Source organism: Lepisosteus oculatus, chromosome 4, assembly GCF_040954835.1.
Source record: "Lepisosteus oculatus isolate fLepOcu1 chromosome 4, fLepOcu1.hap2, whole genome shotgun sequence".
NCBI classification, from domain to species: Eukaryota; Metazoa; Chordata; class Actinopteri; order Semionotiformes; family Lepisosteidae; genus Lepisosteus; species Lepisosteus oculatus.
The window spans coordinates 54,705,579-54,726,777 of record NC_090699.1 but is presented as its reverse complement, the minus strand read 5'-3'; the positions used below and the strand labels follow the sequence as shown (position 1 = coordinate 54,726,777).

The 21,199-nt window shown below is 37.4% G+C and overlaps 1 protein-coding gene across 1 annotated transcript; it reads left to right on the top strand.

The window, feature by feature from the left end:
* The first annotated feature begins 429 nt into the window (after window positions 1-429).
* arl8ba (ADP-ribosylation factor-like 8Ba) lies at window positions 430-19,715 on the top strand. Its single transcript, XM_006630688.3, has 7 exons — window positions 430-657; window positions 10,435-10,515; window positions 11,854-11,927; window positions 13,224-13,317; window positions 14,399-14,466; window positions 15,375-15,445; window positions 15,947-19,715. Exons 1-7 carry the CDS (start codon window positions 535-537, stop codon window positions 15,994-15,996), a joined length of 561 nt encoding a protein of 186 aa, XP_006630751.1. The 5' UTR covers window positions 430-534; the 3' UTR covers window positions 15,997-19,715.
* Window positions 19,716-21,199: the final 1,484 nt, after the last annotated feature.

The following is a 21,199-nucleotide window of genomic DNA, read 5'->3' as shown; positions in this document are numbered from 1 at the left end:
AGCCTGGTTGGGGGAAAAACAAAATCTATTAGACGGAACCTGCCCCCATCCTAGAGATCAAGATACAATTTGTCGGGATGATAAGAGGGGATATGTCGCATAAATGTATAGACACGTTCTAAGGTGCAAAGAATAGGTAAATGTTTATTCCATGCTGAAAAGAAAATGTTCTAAGATGTTTAGTTTTATTTTGTTCACATGGATATTTCTCGCGTTTCCATACTGGGCACCTATTACTATTGATTCCTTTCGATATCAGACAGCCCTGTCCAAATAAAATGTTGGAATCTCTTTTTTCAGTTTCGCCTGGCCAAAAATAACCACCACTAGAGGTCGCCATCTCAGCTGCCGAGCACAGCGCTGTGCCCGTAAACCAAATCTGCCCATCTGCCTTTTCGAGCAAGGTCTCCATGCGCTTCAGAGTCATATGACAAGAGCTCACTTCCTGTCGACTCTTTGCACTCCTGGCTGGGGCTTTGGAGACAGAAACAACATTCTGTCCCAGTTTTCGTGTGGTTGTCGTTGCACCTCAAGATGCTGGCGCTCATAAACAGGCTTTTGGACTGGTTCAAATCCCTTTTCTGGAAGGAGGAGATGGAGCTGACGCTGGTGGGGCTCCAGTATTCCGGGAAGACCACCTTTGTCAACGTGATAGCTGTGAGTTCTTAATATTTTATTGTCAACCGGTGAATAATAACATTTGTCCGGCCTTAGACTGGGAGGGGACGGCAAGCAAGCGTTTTCGTTATTTATTGCCAGTAACGCTTGAACATTGACTATGATGGTAATGTTTTAGAAACCAAACATTTAAAATAGGAAAGACAGGTTTGTTTTTTTTTTTTACCGGGCAGCTGAGCTGTTTGCGAATGTAAACACAACAGGTCTAAGGCTCCGAGGCCGTTTGTCGGATGTGCGGCAAAAAAAATCGGTTTTGTTTTCTTTACCTCGTTTTTAGATTATTTCAAGAATACCGATGCCTCGGTTGTACACGTGTAATGCTGCAGTGGAATGAATCGGTCATTTAAGAGATGGGGAACTTAACGTTTACTAGGCCTCCTTTTCGTGCTTCGCCGGTTTGTGCACAGGGAGACTAACCTTTTCACTCCAGATCGTCTCCTGGCTGCGTCGACACGCAGGTGAACGACCCTGTTTTGAGAAATACGAGTCCTTTGGGATGAATTGGTCAAAGTCCCGGCCAAGTGGTTATTACATTCTCTTATGTGCACCTTGGCCAACGGTAACGATGACCTCAGCTGTAGCTGGCCACGAAGTTAGAATGTCATTATATGTGAGAAGCTGCATTGAATGTGGATGTAACTTTAATCGTACGGAGCATGAAAACGTTATCGACTTGCAGATTTTGAAATGGGTCTTGCCCATGGTGTTGTTTAAGGCCAAGGGTATTGGGTAATAGGAGCAGGTGACTTGACAAGACCGGAATAAGCTGCGATAGTTACACATCAGCATTACACTTGTAAACAGCCCTAAACAGATTGCTTCGTTTGCGTTTCTTTTTTCCCAAAATTGCCATGCAGTCGGTGACTACTAATCTTTTGCCTGAAGCAAGTGTTTGTTTTGCATCTTGTGACACATCTTATGGTGATTTGCGGTTGGAAATTTAAAGGACTTTAGCTGCTTAGCACTGCAAACTTGTCAGTCTTCTAAAACTGATCAGGAGAAATTAATACAGTACACATCGAAGGATGTGGTTTGAAATAATTTAAAGCTTTTCTTTTACCATTGATGTAGATGTTTCGATTAAATATCTTTCGTATTTTATCATACGAAGGCCAACAGGACTGGGTCATGTGAGTGTGCCTCAAGTGTGACTGGCTCACCCTGACCTACGTCACTAGACTCGATGTCACTGTTGTGCATCACCTTTTATGTGAAATCTGACACTGTTTTTGAAACACATTCAGACGGTCGTGTGTTGTGAGTCTACCGTTACAGGCTTTCTAATACTTACTAGCTAAGCACCTTTGTATATGCGTGTGGTCGTGTAACAAATCAGGAAAAATCCTGGATGTCAAAAGAACAACGTCACGCAGTTAAACACAGTTTAGTCATATTTTTGGCCTTAGTTATTACATAAACAATTGAATTATTGTAAAGAAATATGCTTTATGTTAGTAGATGGAATTTTAGCTTGGCAGAAATTGTTTTCATGGACATGCATATTACAAGAACACGGAAGGAAGGATTTCTTTTTACGAGGCAAACGAGATCTTTTCACTTACTACCTAGTCAGTTATATAATTACACAAGGGTGTCTGCAGAGGGCTACACTGTAGCCATGACAACCACAGTCATTATAAGGCTGAATCATGATCTGGATGTCCCAAGGGAATAACATTTATTAAACCTAACAAATAGGTTAAAAAACATAAATGCCTGGATTATTTCAGTTTTAGCATCCCAAATAAGACCATTATATCTGATATAAATCATAAAAAAACTATTGGTAATTAACTATTGGTTTTACACTAATTCAGTCTGGTGTGTACCAAAGACAATATCAGTAGCTTGTAAATCTGAATAATTGACATAAATAATTTGAATAAAATGTATTTCGGGAATGATCTTTGTAAAGCCACATCAGTAGCTAGACCACCTATGTGTTACATTAAAGTAAACATTTACTAGGAATAATACCCAAGAATCAAGCGCATTCCAAGTGTTTTAGGCCGTAATCAAGTGCATTTGTGGAGTGTTTTAGACAGTAACTTTGGCTTATCCCACATGCCTGAGGGCTTACCTCCTGGCCATAGGATGAGGAGGCTGAGACCCCCATGCAGAGTGAGGAGTGACCAAGGGACACCTGCAAAGGTAGAGGTGGGATGCTAAAGATGTATGTGAGGGAGGGAAGGGGATAACATAGTATTTATAATGTTTGAAATGAGGAAATGGCGTTAGGAATGATTAAAAATTACTGACAGCTGAGACTGATTGAATTTGGATGTTGTCATCCCTCCTGAATCTTCGTTATAAACCACATATATCATTTAGTTTTTTTAATAGCAGGGCTATAAATTACCATTGTGATAGTTCATAGGTTCAATTCAAAGAATATATTGGTGTATATATATTTTAAAATGTTTGTGAACTTTTTTTTTATGAGTGAGGACTTTACTTTCCAACAGGCCAAAACGTAAGAAATGTGGCATAATTTAAATTTCAGTAGCTGAATGTATACGTAATGGCACTATTGATATGATTCATGAATGGGTATATATTTCAAGGGGAAAAATGACAGAAAATTGTATGTTTTAAGTGAAGCTCTCGGACTGTTCCTATAAAACATTGAACTGTCGCTTTTTAATTTATTCTCTGCTGGACTCCAAAGATCCTTCCCCAAGGGTAAAGATCACCTCTTCAAGGTAAAATGGGCCCAAAAGCCCAGCCAGCTCCAGTAGAGGGACAATGTATGTAATATGAGCTTGTCATAAAATCTCACTCTGGATATTATTTTTTAGTAATAAAAATACTAATAGCAATACCTGCTCTATGTAGAATGGCCAATTATTAATAATACTCTACTTTCTGGCCTTGACTCCTTTACATACTCTAGTAAGAATGAAAAACAGTATATATGCTTTTCTGACACACTTGCTTTGTTGTTATTTAACAATTTGTGAGCTCCACAGCCACTGACAGCAGAGTCTGAGCTGATCAGAGGTGTGGCATATGTCTTACTTACTCTACTGCAAGTCACAGGCCATTGCTGTTTACAGGCCTGCCAAGAGCACCCTGTGTGATTAATCCCAAGACCCTGCTTGGTTAATTGTGTACCACCTCTTGGGGAACCCCAGCCTCTGTGAGCTAATAACATGACCTAGGTTTGAACTGGTGATGTCTGATTTGTATCTGGGTCAGTACCTTTACTGGTTGAGCATCCCTGGCATCTCTTTGAATATGAAGGATTTAGAAGTTTACTTTAGTGGAGGTTTAACATTTCAAAAAGTGCATTTGCAATTGCTAAAGGTTAAACAGCACAGGCTAATGGTTTATCTTGATTTCAATTTGACATCTGAGCTTAAATGTTGGTTCAAGTGAGAAGACATAAGATGTTATTGGTCACTGTAGATGAACCACAACCTTAATCAGAGCCACTGATTTCTTTGAAGCATAAAGTCTACCTGTTTTGAGACACACACCTACTGTAGGAGGAAGATTTATTACTCTTTCTTTCTAAAACATGTTAAACCTGGTGAGCTGCTGAAAAATGATCTGAAAACATTTTTTTCATTTAAACCAAGCTTTCAGATGTAGCTCTTCAGCAATGCACCATCTTTAAACTTTCAGCTGATAGCAGAATAGTGAATCAGATTGTGAAAGACATGCATGCCATTTTGATGCAAAAAACTTTCAGACAACACTGATATTGTTAACATTTAAAGATTGTGTATGCTTTATAACTCTGGCATATCTTACACTGTAGTTAGATTTACTGAAAACTAAATGAAACATTTTTATACAATAGGAACACAGAAGAGAGGCATGTTCATCTATTGAGAAGTATTTAATGCACAGGGAGCAGGACATAGTGATGAGAAATAAATGGTGTCAGCCTTCACTGATGTCCTGTCTGTGGTGTCTAGACACTCTTGCTTACACCTTCACACTTGGACCCTCTTATCAATTGGTTTGTTATACCCAGCAGTTGCCATATTATTCTGTACAACAAGTTCAACAAGTTGAATCAAATGTTAATCAGCAGTTAAAAGCCATAGGCGCACTCAGCAATCTATTATTGTTGGTTTGACACCTAATCACTGCTGAAATACAAGCAAGCATTGGTCCTTTGTTTGTACAGGGAGGGCTTTGTAACATCTGAGTGTTTACTTTGCATTTAGGCAATCCAGTTAATACAAATCACAATCAGGAGTACACATTTTATTTCTGAGATAAATATGATTATTTGTTAGAGAAGAAACATTTCTAATGCTTTGGGAATATATATTTTTTTAGTTTATAATTTGCTTTTCACTACTATACTTTGAGTTGAGTGATTTTCTGTGTAGTTTTTTTGTCATCCTTCAGACTGAAGAGGCAGCTATTGTTGTTACAACAGTTTCATCTGTTTAAATTACATAGTACTTCATTGATAAAGATGAAGTGCAAGCAAGTACGGTACTTTCACTACTTTTTCATTTCCACCTAGGACATTCTGAATCAGCAAGGGGCTTTACAGTGCTGTGGGTGATGTTTCCCTTTGGTCACTCGTGTGGTTATGTGGCATAAATGAGAACTGCGATACTGTAACTGGACAGCCCTGCCTTGTGATATTGTGCTGTAATGTATAGCTAGTCAGCTGGGGCAGGAGGTCAAGGGTTAAATTCAACTATGCAGCTCAAATGTTTGATCTACCAGAGAAAGAATGAAGGAGGACAATGAGACCCAGACAAATAATAGAACTCAACATACCTAGATGTCAAAATATTTGGCCAGAGAAGGTTAGGTCAGAGAATCTGTTAGATAACTAAATATGGATCTTTTCCACATACCCATCTTGAGAAATACAGCTTTAGGAGGAACGTAGGTAACTGAAATGTGTACAGTATGTAAGCTGCAGGAAGCTTGTATTCAGTAGTTATTGTGCTTTGGTGGCTCCAACGGGTTGTGAATTGTTTCTTTTTGCTGGATAGTAATGGCTCCAAGTGAAACCTGGAAGACTGCATTGAGTAAAGATGATTTTCTGTGTTCCTGTGTCTTGGGAGTTAACATCGTCACTACACTAGTAAGAAAATATAGATTCAGGAGGGTTGGTGGAGCTTAAGAAGATTCTCAAGAAAACATTTCTTGTTTGAGTGCGAAAGTTGTAGATTATCGCTTAAAATCTCACTTTAATTATACTAGTGCTGCAGTTAAGGCTTAATAGTGCTACCTCTACTACAGTTACAAATGGTAAAATGTGCAAATTAACCTAAATAATTTGTCAGTCGCAGCAGTTTGTGTGATAAAATCCAGCGATTATAGTGATAATATTTGTGATATCAAAATATTTGAATTAATGAATAATAATTTTGGAGAATTAGCCGCCACAGACCAGGAAGGTTTCAAAAGTGTCTGAAAGTATCTGAAATCTGAAAGTATGATGCTGAGTGGCTGTTTTCTGAGAGCAGCTTCTCTGTGGAAACAATTACATAAATTAAATATGTTTGCTGATAGTAAATTTTTTTATATTTATGCTTTAATAACACAAGGAATGTGAAGGATAATGCCTGAAGCAGCTATTTGCTTTGTTTCAGGTCAGTACAGGAAAAAGGGCTGTTCAAGTTGCCATTTTACAATGATACCATGAATCTCTTGTGATATTGTTGGGAAATAAAGTCAGGATCCTGACTGTTTAAAGAATCATATCATATTTATAACATTGAAGAATTACTTTGGAACTTTTCAGTAAAACCTGAACACTTGCCATCCTGTAGTCTAACTGGAATCAGATGTGTTTTATCAAGGAACGGCTTATTATTAATAGCTCCAGTCTACGCTATAATACAATTCCATGCCTTCTGTAACGTAAGTTCAGTGTCTTGTTGACAAGGGACGGGATTTGAGATATTGGAACTGGTTATGATGCGGAATGTCGAAAGCACTGTGCATGTGCAGATTTCTACTTGTCATTGACTTTCTCTCCTGGGAATTGTAATGGAGTGAAGGAAAGTCGCAGCAAAACAAAAAGTAACTGTACAAGAATGATTAACCTTGAACCATCTACACGTCTCTAGCTAACACAACTGATGCTTCCATCCGGAGTAAAATGCTAGTGTTAGTGGTTGACTTGGTGCCCATGTGTCATCACAGCACGAAATGACAGGAGCAGTCCTCTTCAACAACTTTGTTCAAGTTTTCAGTTCGCCAGAGGTACAGGCGATGTTGTCATCCAGTCTTGAAACAGGCCAATTTGTAACTGGCCTTTTTCGCTACTGGTTAGTAACTGGTTTTTAGGGGTTATCGTGTCTAAATCCTTCCTTGATAATATCGGCTTGCTAGGCAGCATTGAGGATTTGAAGATATGGAATTTATACCCCTTAGTATAAAAAAAACACGGAGCCTATGTTTTCTGATATGAGATCTTTACCAATGTAGGCTGGTATTCGATTAATTCACCCACTTGTCATTTTCAAATTACACATCAACACAGGATGTAAGGTTTCCACTAAGAAGCAGCAAGATAAGAGGTCTTTAGCAAACACTAAACTTCCTCCGAGAACCAAAGTGTAATTTCTAATTCATGGATGTGTTGAATCCATGTCGAATGTTTCTTTTAATTCAGTCCGTAATCATAGGAAAATGGGTATTTCATTTACATCTCTTTTTTTAACTTTTTAACTACCAAAGTGGATGCAACAACATTGAATTACTCTTAATTATAATGTTGTGATGCATAATATGGTTTGAGCTGTGCAATGTTAAATGCTGGATATGCACAGCATAAAAGTGGGCATGAAATCCATATCAGGTCAAGTGACATTGAACCTGGTGATCTTCTAAGGATTTTCTGTTTTTCAGGCTATCGTTATGAATTAGATTCTGTAAACAGATGTGAACCCCCAATTATAAGATGCATAATGTGTAATCAAATGTAAAAGGTTTCAAGACAATCAAATTCAGCTGTAAAACACAATGTACACAGCATTTATTTTTCTGCTCAAAGGGCTTTTTATTGTAAGTTGGCCCTTCCGGTGGCAGTTCCAGTAATGATGGCTGTTCTATACATCATAAATACTGCGTGGTGAAGTTCATTAGGCAGGGAATAGCATATCCCAAGGTATGCACCATGAAAACCTGAAGGTCAGCCCATGAGATCTGAAAGTGGATTGTAATTTTCTTAGAGCAGAAACTGAGCCAATACTGAATGTAGACACTTGTAACAGCTTGCAGCATACGGTTTAACTTGTGGTCTACCAATCTGAGGAAAGAAAGGAAAAGCAGTAATGGGTTTGGCTTTACTTTTATTGTATTTACTGAGTGGAGAGCTATTAACATCTGTAGTACACTTGTGGTCTACTTTTTCGGGAATATATTTTTAATGTTGTGGTTTTAATTACTCCGTTGTATTTGAAGGCCAATAGTTTCTCAAGCCAATCAAAGACTACTTTAATGAGCTTTAAAAATAAACCTTCTACAGCCGATCGTGTTTCATTTTGAAGAGGGAAGATAAACCTCACTTCCATTCACAGGCCTGAAGCCAATTCACAACAAGAAGCTTTGGTCAGAGCACCACAAGGCTGAGATGTGGTATAATTCCACATCTCCTGGGTTCACAGCATATTGTTATTCATGTAAGCCACTTTCAAGCAAACCAGTGCTGAATTGTAACCCTTCCTTTGCTTAATCGATGGTTCTGATCAGGAGTTTCTCTTGCACCTTCAATATGAGGGAAGTTGGTAAGACAGATTTTTACAATAGTAGGTCTTGTGTTGAGATTGTGATCAGAAAGGGATGGATATGTTGTGAAATCAGCCTTTTTTGTGTTTTTCATGAATTGCGGGATAAGAAAGACCAGTGCAGTAACCTGTTCTGTGTCTGCAAGAGAAATTCTTCTCTCCATAACTAAGGACCTTTCACTTATTTGGTATATCCTGTCTATAAATCTCATTTGTCTCACCCAGACATATTGTTTTTTCTGTTTTGCCAATATCAATGTCTAAAGACTTGAGGTGTAGTCTTATTGTGTGATATTCTGAGGTGATGCTTGGCACTGTGGACGATAGCAGATGAAGTTAATAATTTGCCTTCAGAGAATAGCAGTCAACGTATTGCCTTTACCATTGTCCACCTGTGTTGTTCTTCAGTAATATGAAGCTTCATGGAAGTATTCATATTCTTTTTTTGTTATTGAAATTGACCTACTCTGTAATGTACCCCATTCCATATTAACTGATAGGAATATAGCATAGCATTGCTGTGTCTGCAGGCAGCGGTCCAGGAATCTGAGGGGATTACTGGTGCAAGTCACAAGACACACCCACTCACTTCCACTTAGTATGAGTCAGGTGACGCTGGACTCGTGCTTGGGTGGTAAGCTTGAGGCAACAACGTCTCACATACAAAAAGGAGTGTCTTTTACTGAAGAACAAGCACGGTTTTGTCTTTACAAGTGTTAAGAATTGGGTTAAGACTCCAAATTCCAGCGAAAGTTTAAAAAAAATAGGGTTAAGGATTTCCTTTGGATCTGCGGAGTACACTTTGACTTGAGCCCTTTAAAGAAGGCAGGAAGGAAGCATTGACAGTTGAAAAATAACCTGGAATACCGCTGTGGAAATTAGGCAGTCTTGTCTAAGCATTTCAAGTGAAGTTTCCAAGTTCAGTTAAAGTTCAGACATATCCATAAAATTAAAATTTTGGCACAGGCCATACTTTGTGTTTAATTTAATTGTACGTACTTTGTGGTGATGAACAGCGCTCATACAAATGCGATTTTGGTTATCTGTAGTTCGTGTGTGTCCATGAGGAGGTTTTTCTTCTTGTCTTTCCAGGGTAAAGGAAAAACCATGTGACTACTGTAAAAAATGTGCAAAATGCATTGTGAGAGCTGAGGCTTTTTTAAAACCGCAACAAAGAGTCCAACCGGATATTTGTCATTTGAACTTTGTCCCAGTTTTTTTTTCCAGCCTTGTGCCACCATTAGAATGTTTCATCCGGCTACCCTGGGCATTTGCACACAGCAGCCCTTTTCATTTAATGTGGATCCTTTCAGAATTTCAGGCTTTATTCCTTTGCTGAGGGTTATGGGTTCACTTCAAGGACATGTATTAGCTATTTGATTTGTCAAGCCACTTCTAAAATCAAGTACCATTGTCACATCTCAGACTGTGGCACTGGTGCACATATCAAATAGCGATGCCTATACTTTTGCTGTTTTTCCAGGGAAGGGACCATGCAGACTCCCTGTACCTCCAAAACTTTGTTGTGAGGTAGAGGAAGTCTACCTGCTATATAAATGTGTACATTTATACCTGTATGCATGCTAGTACAGATATGTGTGCATGATACTAGTCCTTCCTCTAGTTAAATCATGGTTTGAAATTTTACAAGTGTCTTTCTTTGATAGTTATGATACATGCTGTGGATGGCTAATTTGGCAACAAAATTACAATTGAAACCTGGATGTACTAAAGACAGAATATATTTGATATGAGCCATTTCACTTCACTTTCCATTCCATTTCACTTTGTACTTCACTATATACTCATTAATAGCCATGTCTGATTATGATGAATGCAGAAAAGGAAACGAGCACTCATCTCCAGGATGGGATTTTCTGTTGGTTACTTTTTGACAACTGAACAAAACGCTCATTGTGGTGTTGAGGGGGTAGACAATTTTCACTTCCCAAGTATTTTGATCTTGCCGAGATCTAGATTTTGTTTTCTAAAATGCGTGCTGCCTTTGCATACACAAATAATGCTTTAATTTCTATTGTAGTCGGGCCAGTTCAGCGAAGACATGATTCCTACAGTGGGGTTTAACATGCGAAAAGTCACCAAAGGCAACGTGACAATAAAGGTAATAGCTTTTTAACAAGCTCTCCTTTCTGTGACATTAATTTTGAGTGCAGTAAACACCATGAGAATGTAACACAAGAAACTGAAGCACAAGACTACTTGCTGGTTTTGCCAAGCTCTCCAGTACAACATTGACATACCTGTAGTATTGAGGTTTATTTTCACCTGTTTCTATTATTTGTTTTATGAAATTCAGAATGGCACAATAGACAGTATACAAATATGCAGCTTCCGATGGCTGGATTATATTTTAAATCAATATTAAATCAAAATTTAAGTTTTTTATTTTATTTTGTGCTTTACAAATGTGTTGAATATCATTTGGTTTAGTCACATTGTACATAAGCATTTTGAGATGTATCAGAACATTTTTAAGAAAATGTATACATGCACATGTATTTTCTGTACAACACTGTTGCCAATATTCAGTGGTTTGTATATAGATTTGGGAAGCAAGTACTTTCATGTGCAAATTTATCTACAAAAACATGTATATGCAATTACAATTTTTGTAGTGTAATCCTACAAATTGTTTGTAGTATCTTTTTTTTTATGTGCTGCAAATAAGAAGGTGAAAGTGATTGTGGTAGCCTTCACAGATGACATAAGCGTCTGTTATATGGTCATAGTTCAGGTGGGTAGCTGCATCAGCATGCGTAGGCTGCAAAGGAACAAGTAATAGGTTTATTCCATGCTGAAAAAAAGAAGAAAGAGAACACAAGGTTTCGGCCGTGGAGCCTTCTTCAGGTGACACCTGAAGAAGGCTCCACGGCCGAAACGTTGTGTTCTCTTTCTTCTTTTTTTCAGCATGGAATAAACCTATTACTTGTTACATGGTCAGCCCATCAGGGTAATGAATGTTTGTCTCCTCTCCAGGAAACTACAAATTGATATTGAGCATTAAAAGTATTCAAAGTAATAAAATACAATTTGGCTTTAATTCGCCCTATGGTAAATGGTATGTTCTATTCTTTGTGTGGTATCCATCAGTTATGACATTTTACGTTTTCAGTTTCACTTTACATTTGATGAAAACACATCTCATTTGCCACAGCCTGCAAAGAGATCAATGATGTCTGAGAAGATTTCTTTGTAGAAAGTGCCATCTAGTGGTAAAAATGTAAAAGCTATCTGCTTTTGGTGATTTTCACACTTTTCTCTTTGTGAAGCCATGCAAATTGTCCTTTCTATTTCACAAGTATTCAGTCTTGGGATTGCATATAGTAGGAATAACAATCTTGCTATTGTAGTCTGTTTTTAAGTATTTTAGGATTTTAGTGATAAAATTAACAGGTGTCATTTTTAAATGTGATTTAATTTGCTTCTTCCCCCTCAATAGATTTGGGATATAGGAGGACAGCCAAGATTCAGAAGCATGTGGGAGCGATACTGTAGAGGAGTGAATGCTATTGTGTAAGTAACAGACTGGGTAAAGGGCATTCCAGGACAGGAAACGTCACAAAATGCCATTGCCTAACGGTGCCTTTCCTGCTTTAAAACTGTTATTTCTATATAAATATTTATCTTAATGCAATTGGCTGTTCTTTGTGGTATGCTATTGACTTATGACTTTTCCTGACCCTTAATTCGGGTATCTCCAAGACAGTTATTTTAAAAGCGCAGTAATAATGTCAGATAGGAAAAAAATGGTAACAAATGTAAATGTCAAGGTCATGTAATCAATCTAATAAATAATTTCATCCTTCCCTCTGGATAAAAATGATGACTGGGGACACACTACTGTAAGAGGTGTTATCCTTCCAAAACAACGTTGTATCTAGGTCTAGATAGTTATATCTCTGTTTGGTCCTTGGTCCTTTTTGGAAGACTAGTGGTGCCGACCTTAATGTCCACCCTAAATTCCACTCAGGGTGTATACAGTCTGGCCTTTCTACAGTTCCTCCTTTATTCAATGGGTAAAGCGCTTTCTCGCTTCTCCTATTGAGATGCTGTGTAGTGGCTGCTGGCATATAAGGGCTGTCAGTTGGAGCTGCGCTTCACAGGTGGATGAGTTGGGTACCTTTCTGGGTTCTTTTTGAGGTGCAAAACACAATATAAATTTAACAGAGTATTACGATACTTGATTTAAAACATTAGGCCACTACTAGAGTGCAGACTTGCTCTTATTATAGTTACAATCTTGTCTGGATTTATTGGCATATTTGTCTCTGTGGCGTCTGTAAATGTTCTAATGGACTCCGCTTTCTTGTAGTTCAGGTGGGTAGCTGTGTCAGCGTGTGTTGGCTGCAAAGGAACAAGTAATAGGTTTATTCCATGCTGAAAAGAGAAGAAAGAAAACACAACGCTTCGGCCATGGAGCCTTATTCAGGTGTGTCAGGCTCCATGGCTGAAACGTTGTGTTCTCAGCATGGAAGAAACCTATTACCGCTTTCTTGTATCTAAGTGACTTGAGTAGGAAAGCCAATGGTGATACCTCAAATTTATACATGTATAAACATTACTATAGCCACCATCTTTTAGTTATATATCTGTAATTGTTATACATTTGTTAAAAGTATTAAAGCTAGACCACCATGTTCAGCACATTTATATTTTGCATTTGTATTTATGCAGAAACATCAAAAAAAATGATTTTTTTTAATGCGTGAAAGAAATTGGTTGGCACTACTGTTTGACTTCATGTGTAATTTCTAGATTGTCTTCTTTTTATTGCTGAAGATCATGCACCTGCTAACTGTTTTTTCACAGTTACATGGTAGATGCTGCTGACCGTGAAAAAATAGAGGCATCCAGAAATGAGCTTCACAATCTGCTAGACAAGCCACAGTTACAAGGCATCCCTGTAAGTAAGCCTGTCTTTCCAGATGGAAGGTGCATTTATTGCACCATTGTATTACAAGTACGTCTCTGAACAACTGGAGCAAAAGTTACAAGATGCACCTATATAGCTAATTTAATCACATGATTTCAATAGGCAGCATGAATGTCATTTGCTTACTGAATTGGCTCACCCCAGAGGTAACTACATCACAGATGTTTTGAACAAAGCTTGTCACATAGCAACCAGTAGGAGCAGTAGGACCAGCTTGAAAAGAAGTGAGGAAGTTCAGCTGGGGTTTTAAGACAGCAGGTCTACAGGCAAGATGGGCTACTTCATCTGTTTTTGTAAATGGCAACAACACGGGTTCTAATAGCCATGCTCTTGCAAGAAAGAGGAAAAATGTTCACCTGTTCCTGAATTTATATCCAAGAACAAAAGGTTTAGCATATAAAATAAATTGGGAAGCCTTATTGTTTCTCAAAGCATTTTGATTGTGACTTAGGAGCCTGATCTTACCCAAGCCAAGTTGGGTAAATGACTTGACATATCGGTTGAACCTAACAGGTTACAGTAATGAAAAATTACATCAGTTCCTGCAGAGAATATAGTGGCATCTCTTGATCTTAGTAATTCTAATACGCAGATTTGGTTATGGGGATGGTTGTCTTATTTTAGGTATCGGAAGACTATACATTTTCATCTGCAGATAATGAATCGTCTGAATTATTATTGCTGTCTGCAGAGTGTGTGAGTTACAAACAAGAGGAGATGATTCAACTCATCAGGCTCATTTGGTTGCTAGGAGCTTATTGATCCAAGGATCAGTCTTCCAGTCTTCTAGCTGTGTCCTCACACACCCTTGCTCCATTGCCAAGTATAGATTTATCCATTGGGTTGACTTTGTATGCCTGCGGATTTTGAATACTTCTATTATGAACACTTTTGATCTCCTCTTTTAAATGTTAACAAAGCAGTGAATTACACTCTTAGACCTAGAATTATTTTTATTGCCTTTGAAGTGTTAAAAATACCAGTTTTATGGAGTGATCAATGTAAATCAGCCATTTTATTCTTTCACGTTTTGGGGTTTTGTATTTCTTAGGTTCTAGTGCTTGGAAACAAGAGGGATCTTCCCAGTGCTTTGGATGAGAAGCAGCTTATTGAAAAAATGTAAGTAGAACCTGTAATATTTAAAGTATTCTAGGAACTGTGGTATGGTAAGCTTTTAAGCTCTCCTGCAGTCCTGCAGTATGTTCTGAGTTTTTGTTTTATAGTCAGAAGTTCGTTAGATGTAAAAAAACAAAGATTGTATTATGGCCTGCTAATGCTTGGTCCAAGCCCTGGGACTTTATCTGCTGCCCTCCTTGTGGGTTATCCTGACTTGACAATGTACATCCTCGTACTTCTCATTTGCCAACGGCTTTTGGCAGTCATTGGCAAATGAGAAGCAAGACGATGTGAATGTGACACATAGGCTGTTAAAAGCCTACTTGCCAGACCTGAACACCACTGAACATTTGTGGGTTGAGTGGGGGTGACATTTAACCTCTAGGCCTCGGCGGGCAATGAATAGGTACAAGTTTTTCCATGTTGTACAAGAGGAATAGTAGAAAATCCACAAAATGGCATCTAATCCATAATCTAGAGCAAAGCATGTATTGCAGACATACAGCTTTTATTGCTTACAAAGGTGACCATGCAAGTTGTTTGCCTGTGATTTTCATAGTAGGTAACCTGTTGATGACAGATGGTAATCGTAATGAATTTACTTGTTAGTACAGCAAAATTATAGTACATCTGCATAGTACATAGTACATCTTTTTCCTGGTCATTATGTATACAAAGCATAGCCTTTGATAGACTGCATAGTTTTTTATGTAGTTTGTTGTCTGTTGTCATGATTGAAGTGCATTTTGACACTAAAATTCTTTGTTTATATTAATATTGCAAAAGTGCTGTAGTACAAAAAGTTAAATATTGCATGATCACTAAACCTGATATTATTTATCTGTCTTGTATTAGAACAGAGTCTTGTTTAGAGCATTTTTGTACCAAAAACTTTTGATTTCTTCCTGCAGGAATTTAGCAGCTATTCAGGACAGAGAGATTTGCTGCTACTCAATTTCTTGCAAAGAAAAGGACAACATAGGTAAGGAAGAAAGTGTCAGTGAGGAGAGTAATATAAAAAGAGTGAAACACATGAATATGTTACTGGAAATGGTTTAAAAAAATAGGAGAATGAGGGATTTAGTCCTGAATCTGCTGAACTCTTATTTTGATCAGCTTAGTAAATATTTGTTCTGTATAACAGATGAGTGTTTAGGCAGCACAAAATCTAGATGAATGCTACAACTGTTGTAACCTAATCAGTTTACCATGGCTTTGAAATTTATTTTGATATAGCTAATGTAATGTAAATGAGATCCTTGTTATATTGCTTTATTTGTCCAATGGTTTTTAAACATTGAGGTGCCTCATTAACCTGATAATGGTATAAGGCATCTGTACAGTATATTGTAGTATTGTCCTAAGACTTGCAATAATGCATCGGTTATGAAATCGTATTTATAGTCATGCCTCAGATGTCATCAGGTGGTAATGCTAACAGCTCCTGTGTAATGCTGACTCCAGATGTTTCCTGACTCCACAGATATCACACTGCAGTGGCTTATCCAGCACTCAAAGTCCCGGAGGAGCTGAGGCTGAAGACCCCTGCCCTTGTCCTGTTGGCCATATCAGTTCCAAAAAGCCCCGCTCACTCTGTGATGACGTAATCCTTTTTCACACCACAGTCTCCCTTGTAGCCCAGTTCTTAATTTCCTTCACAGTCCATTTTGTGCACTGCTAATGATGTGTAACCTCCAGTAACAAAAAAAAAACAGCTTAAAGTACTAGAGTTGTCATGATACTGTAAGTAAAGCTTTAGAACTGTTAGAAGCTGGGAAATGCAGATCAGCCCAGAATGTCATATGCCTTTGAAATGCCAAATCACAGGTCCTTTTTTATTTTCCAAATAAGCCTGTGGACTAAGATCCTTGTTCTGCAGCAGGTTTTTTTTGTACAAGTAGATCATGTTACCGTCTGTCATATTTGTTTTGTAAATAGGTTGACGTTTATCCACTATATCTGTCAGCCAAAATGGGCAGTTCGTCTGTTTTGTTGAATATTGGTGTTTAAATGTGATTCTACCAGTTTTATGTTAATCATGTTTTGTTAGGTTGTACACATTTTATGAATTTTGCCTTTGGCTTAAAGAAATTCTTTATCCCTACCAGTAATCAAAATGTGACCTTATTTTATTGTAGTCAGAAGTCCTCAGACTGTAGCAACTCTATGGACTAAGTAAACAGGGAGAGGAATATCATGCAGTTTAGTTTACTTTAATGAGCATATATTTAAGAGTCTGAATGTAATAAATTCAAAGGTAAAGCTGTACGTAATTGTGGGGTCTTGTACCAAGAGTCCTGTCTGTACTTTTCCAGTGTCAGGTGAAACCTGCAATGCTGTTTCTGTCTACGGAGTGGTCTGCAGAGTTGAAAGTGCCTTCTGCAATAGCTCTGACTACTGGACCAAAACAGCATTTAAACATGGAATTGTGTGTGGGGTAGGAAAAGAAAAGGAAAACATAAAAGCTGATAAAGTACAATAAAAAGCATGCTTTTTAACCTGGATGATTGTAACTTGATGTACTTATGATGCTTGACTGGTAAAATTCACTGTGGTTCTGTATTTGAAGCAGTTAAGATATTGTGACAACTCTAGACATTCCCTTACCTTATTTAATGCACTTGTGTAAATATGCTAAAAATGTATGATAAAATGTTGAAGACAGTAATGTAAAAGCACAAGGAGGAGTCAATGAAATGATGCTAATTGTTGCTTTGCTTATGTAAAAAAATGGAGCATGTGCTCCTGTAGTTCTCATGACACATTTTGCACCTTTTTTTAAACTAGAGCAAGATGCCAGCAACTGAATGAAGGACTAATGTTCACTTTTTCAGGACTTTCACAGCAGTTTGCATGCTGTTCCAATGATTGTTTAAAGTGGTTTTCATCTAACCTGGAAAACACTGTGTGTTATTCCCCTTTTGTTTCTTTCAGAATGTGATTTAGGAAATTCTGGTGGAAAAGGGTGCCATATAATGCCTTGTTGCCTCCAGATTAGTTAGGTTGACCAAACAGCCATGTTTTATCAAGTAATCTCATTCACAAATTGCCTTACTGAAAAAGAGTTCATGTAGCAGGTTTAATCTGTCACTCAGACAATTTGGTGCCCTTCTTCAAGACGTCCATTGGCAAACTAGAAGACGAGTAGTAATCCAATGGCAAATTAATACATTTCGTCACTCAATTCTGATTAGACTATTTAGGCTCTAGCTCTGTATGAATTGGTCGCACAATTAAATATCGACCACTTTATGGCTATCCTGCAGATATTCTGTATGAAGCCTTACATCTATTTGCATTTATATTTTTATTTGACTGCTGGTGCCTCCCAAACTCTTTGCACTTTTGATTTAGTATGCACATCCTTTTCTTTTAGAGAAAAATAATAGAAAGATAATGCTTAAACATTGGCCCTTTTTACAGAGCTTTTCTGGGTGGGACGCCCCATCAGAGAAACTAGAAGCACGATCAGGTTGCATTTGCTCTCTGTTCCTTTGTCAGTTAAAAGTTAAAAGCTTTGCAGAAGTAGGTGATATATTACTGCCCCCGGTGACCTAAACTTTACATGAGTGTCTAGAGAAGTCACTTCAGCACGAAATGTTGCTTTGAGAGTGGGGCAGCTTATTTCCTTATTTAATTTGTGATCAGAACTATTAACAGATTTATGGCACAACTCTGCAGATCTATTCTATGAAGTATTTGTTTTGTGGTTTTCTGAGCTCTTAAGATGCTTACAGTTACATCAGAATCAAGGACAGAATTGGCTCTGAACCTTGTTAGATGAATTTTCTCCATTAAATCTACCTCGAGGCAAGTTCGGCACTAAAATGTGAATTTTCCCTTTTAATTAGTTTCACCTACACAAGACATCTATGAAACTTTATAAGCCATTTGTTGTGCGTGGCATGTAAGAAGTTTTGTATTTATTTTTGAAAATCATTTAAGCAATTAACATTTGGATGTAAAGAAAATTGATCAACTAAATTGCATTGGGTGTTATTTGATATAAACCTTATCATTTTTTTAAAGATTGATATAATACAAATTAATACCGAACTTTTAATGGGTATCAAGCTTGAGTGCCACAAAAGCCTTCATTTTAACCGTTAATGTGAACTGGCTCATACTGTAAACCATTTTTTTTTCCTTTTCCCAACTTCAGAGTCTTGATCTTTGGTATCAGATGCAGTTGGGTCTGCAAGGCAGAAGTTGAGAAGAGGAATTGTAAATGGAGGGATGCCTAGCCAATTCTGTTCAGACACATGGGAGATTTCCACCTTAGCCACAAGAAAGGGGAAGATCAGGAATGACACTCTCAAAATCTACTACTGTAATTGTATAAATCAATCATGTAATTGCTTGGCCATTAGAAACTTTCTGAAAGTATGTCAAACATAAAGGAAGTAGCTTGGAAAAGCTTTCATTTGAACGAATAATATACATGTATAGATGCTCATAAATTGGAAATGTATATCTTACACCCTAAATCCTCCATTTGCCCTCAGAACATGTACTACACATTTTAACGATATCGCCAGATTGCAACGAGGCTGGCTTTGAGGAAGCCAGATTTACTTATTGGAAACCAAAACAAAATTACATTATCACACTGGGACACCTAGCCATCTACCTTTGAGTACTTGTTTGGCCATAGTTACATCGTTCTACAAGTTATTTAAAGTAGCACAGAGAGAGAAAGCACATGCTTTCCTTCATCACGTCATGTTCTTTTGACAAAGTGTTAACTTCAAGGGAACTGAAAGAAAATTGGGGATGAGGAATTCAATGGAGATTTTACTGCCTTGCCATAATAAACACAGACTTGTTCGCCACTGTTCTTTTGACTAGTTTGAGCATGTCGCCCAGCACTCTGTACTGGTTGTAGGTGCTTTTGCATTACTCAGCAGTTATAGCTTCTTCAAACTGCTTTCTGCAGTTACAGTGGCAAGGATTTTCTTTATCTTTTCTCGTATTTGTGCAGCATTGTGCCTAATTAGACAGAACATGGATGTTAATATGCTTTATGTGGGGACCAGGTCACTATTTAAATATTTAATCAGGGGTGTAGGTAAAGCTAATGTATTTGTTGTGTTGATATACTAACTGCTTTCAGCATTTTATGGCATTCAGACACTATTATGAAAAGAAAGATGTGTTTTTCCCTGTGCATTAAAAATTGCATGTGTAAACAGAATCATTCAATTACAGACTTTGTAAATAAGAAAAAAAAACAACCTTTTTATTCAGGTGAATGCTCTCTTCTGTGTTTCTTGCATACGTTTCTTTTCCTTAGTGACTGCTATAATAAATTGAGTGTTGAGGGTGATTATATGAATAGTAAGACAAACATTTCTTACTATTGTCTGCACGTACGTGGTGTTGGTTGAAGTTGATATTTAAAATAATGGAGGTTATTGCAATTATTTATTTTCTTACTTTACTAGTGGTTTTTCCATTAGTACATGCACCCAAAAGCTCAGCTAACAACATTAGTGATCTATTCTAATGAATAAAAAACATATGGACAAGAATTAAAAAAGACATAAGTATTGCTATGCATATAGAAGATGTTCATTTTGTAAAACAGTAATGCACAATATATTTAACCAATGTAGCGCCCATTAGTAGGATGGGTGTAAACCAATAATATACAAACAAGTGTTAGTTCTATTGTATGACAATATGATTGTTGGGATAGTCTGCAAGGATTTAGGAAAGACCTGTTAAAATAGGAGAAAGCTTTTGATATTTAATTCATTAGATTAATTCTTAAACTAGAAACATTAGGTATCAAGGCAGTTCATGGATTTGGTTATTGGAAACAATAGGGAGGGAACTCTCAAAAGGTTTTTCTAATTAGTGGAGTACCATGGAGATCTATATTGGGACTCTGATCCTAATTTCTTTTGATGTAGATTATTGTATAGTTAGTAAACTATATTTTGTATAATTAGTCAAATTCCCGGAGTACGCCAAAATAGGAGGATTACTAAACACTCTGAAAATTTTAAGGAAAACTTAAATCAGACTTAAATCAGACTTTGGGACTGGGCACACACTTGATTAAAGTTTATTGTTGACAAGTGCAGAGTATTACATGAAGGATCAGAAACAGAAATTAGATCTAATTGGGAAAACAATGAGTTGAGGGAAATGCATTTAAAGAATATGGGAAGACAGTGTTAGGATATGGTGTTACAATTGTGTTGATTGCAGCAAACTGATATTAAAATTTTTAATGCACTAATATTTATAATACAGTGTGCAATATTGGTCTCCACACAAAAAAAAACGGCACTGCTGCTCTGGAATCCGACGAAAAGAGAGCAACCAGTACCATTTTTGGACATCACAACCGTAAAACGCGAACCAGAAAACAGAATTGGGATAAATTCGTCTACAATCTACAATACCATCACCTCGAGATAAAAATATACAATTTTATATATGTTAGAAACAGTATTTGAAATGTTTTTCACTTTGTGCTTTAACAGGTGATCGTACAGTAAAGTACCTCCACCTTTTTACTGATAAATGTTTTAATTATGAAACAGGGTGCAGAATGCGGATAAACTAGTTCAACGAGTGTCATTCTAACTTCCTTCGGAAATAAATGTATAACTTCCGATTGAGGTTGAAAGAGTAAAGTAAAACTGTCGGAATAACTCTCAGTAATTTATTTATCAACACAAAAAGGACATTGGCCACCTCCATGTGAAGCCGTACGAAGCTGGAT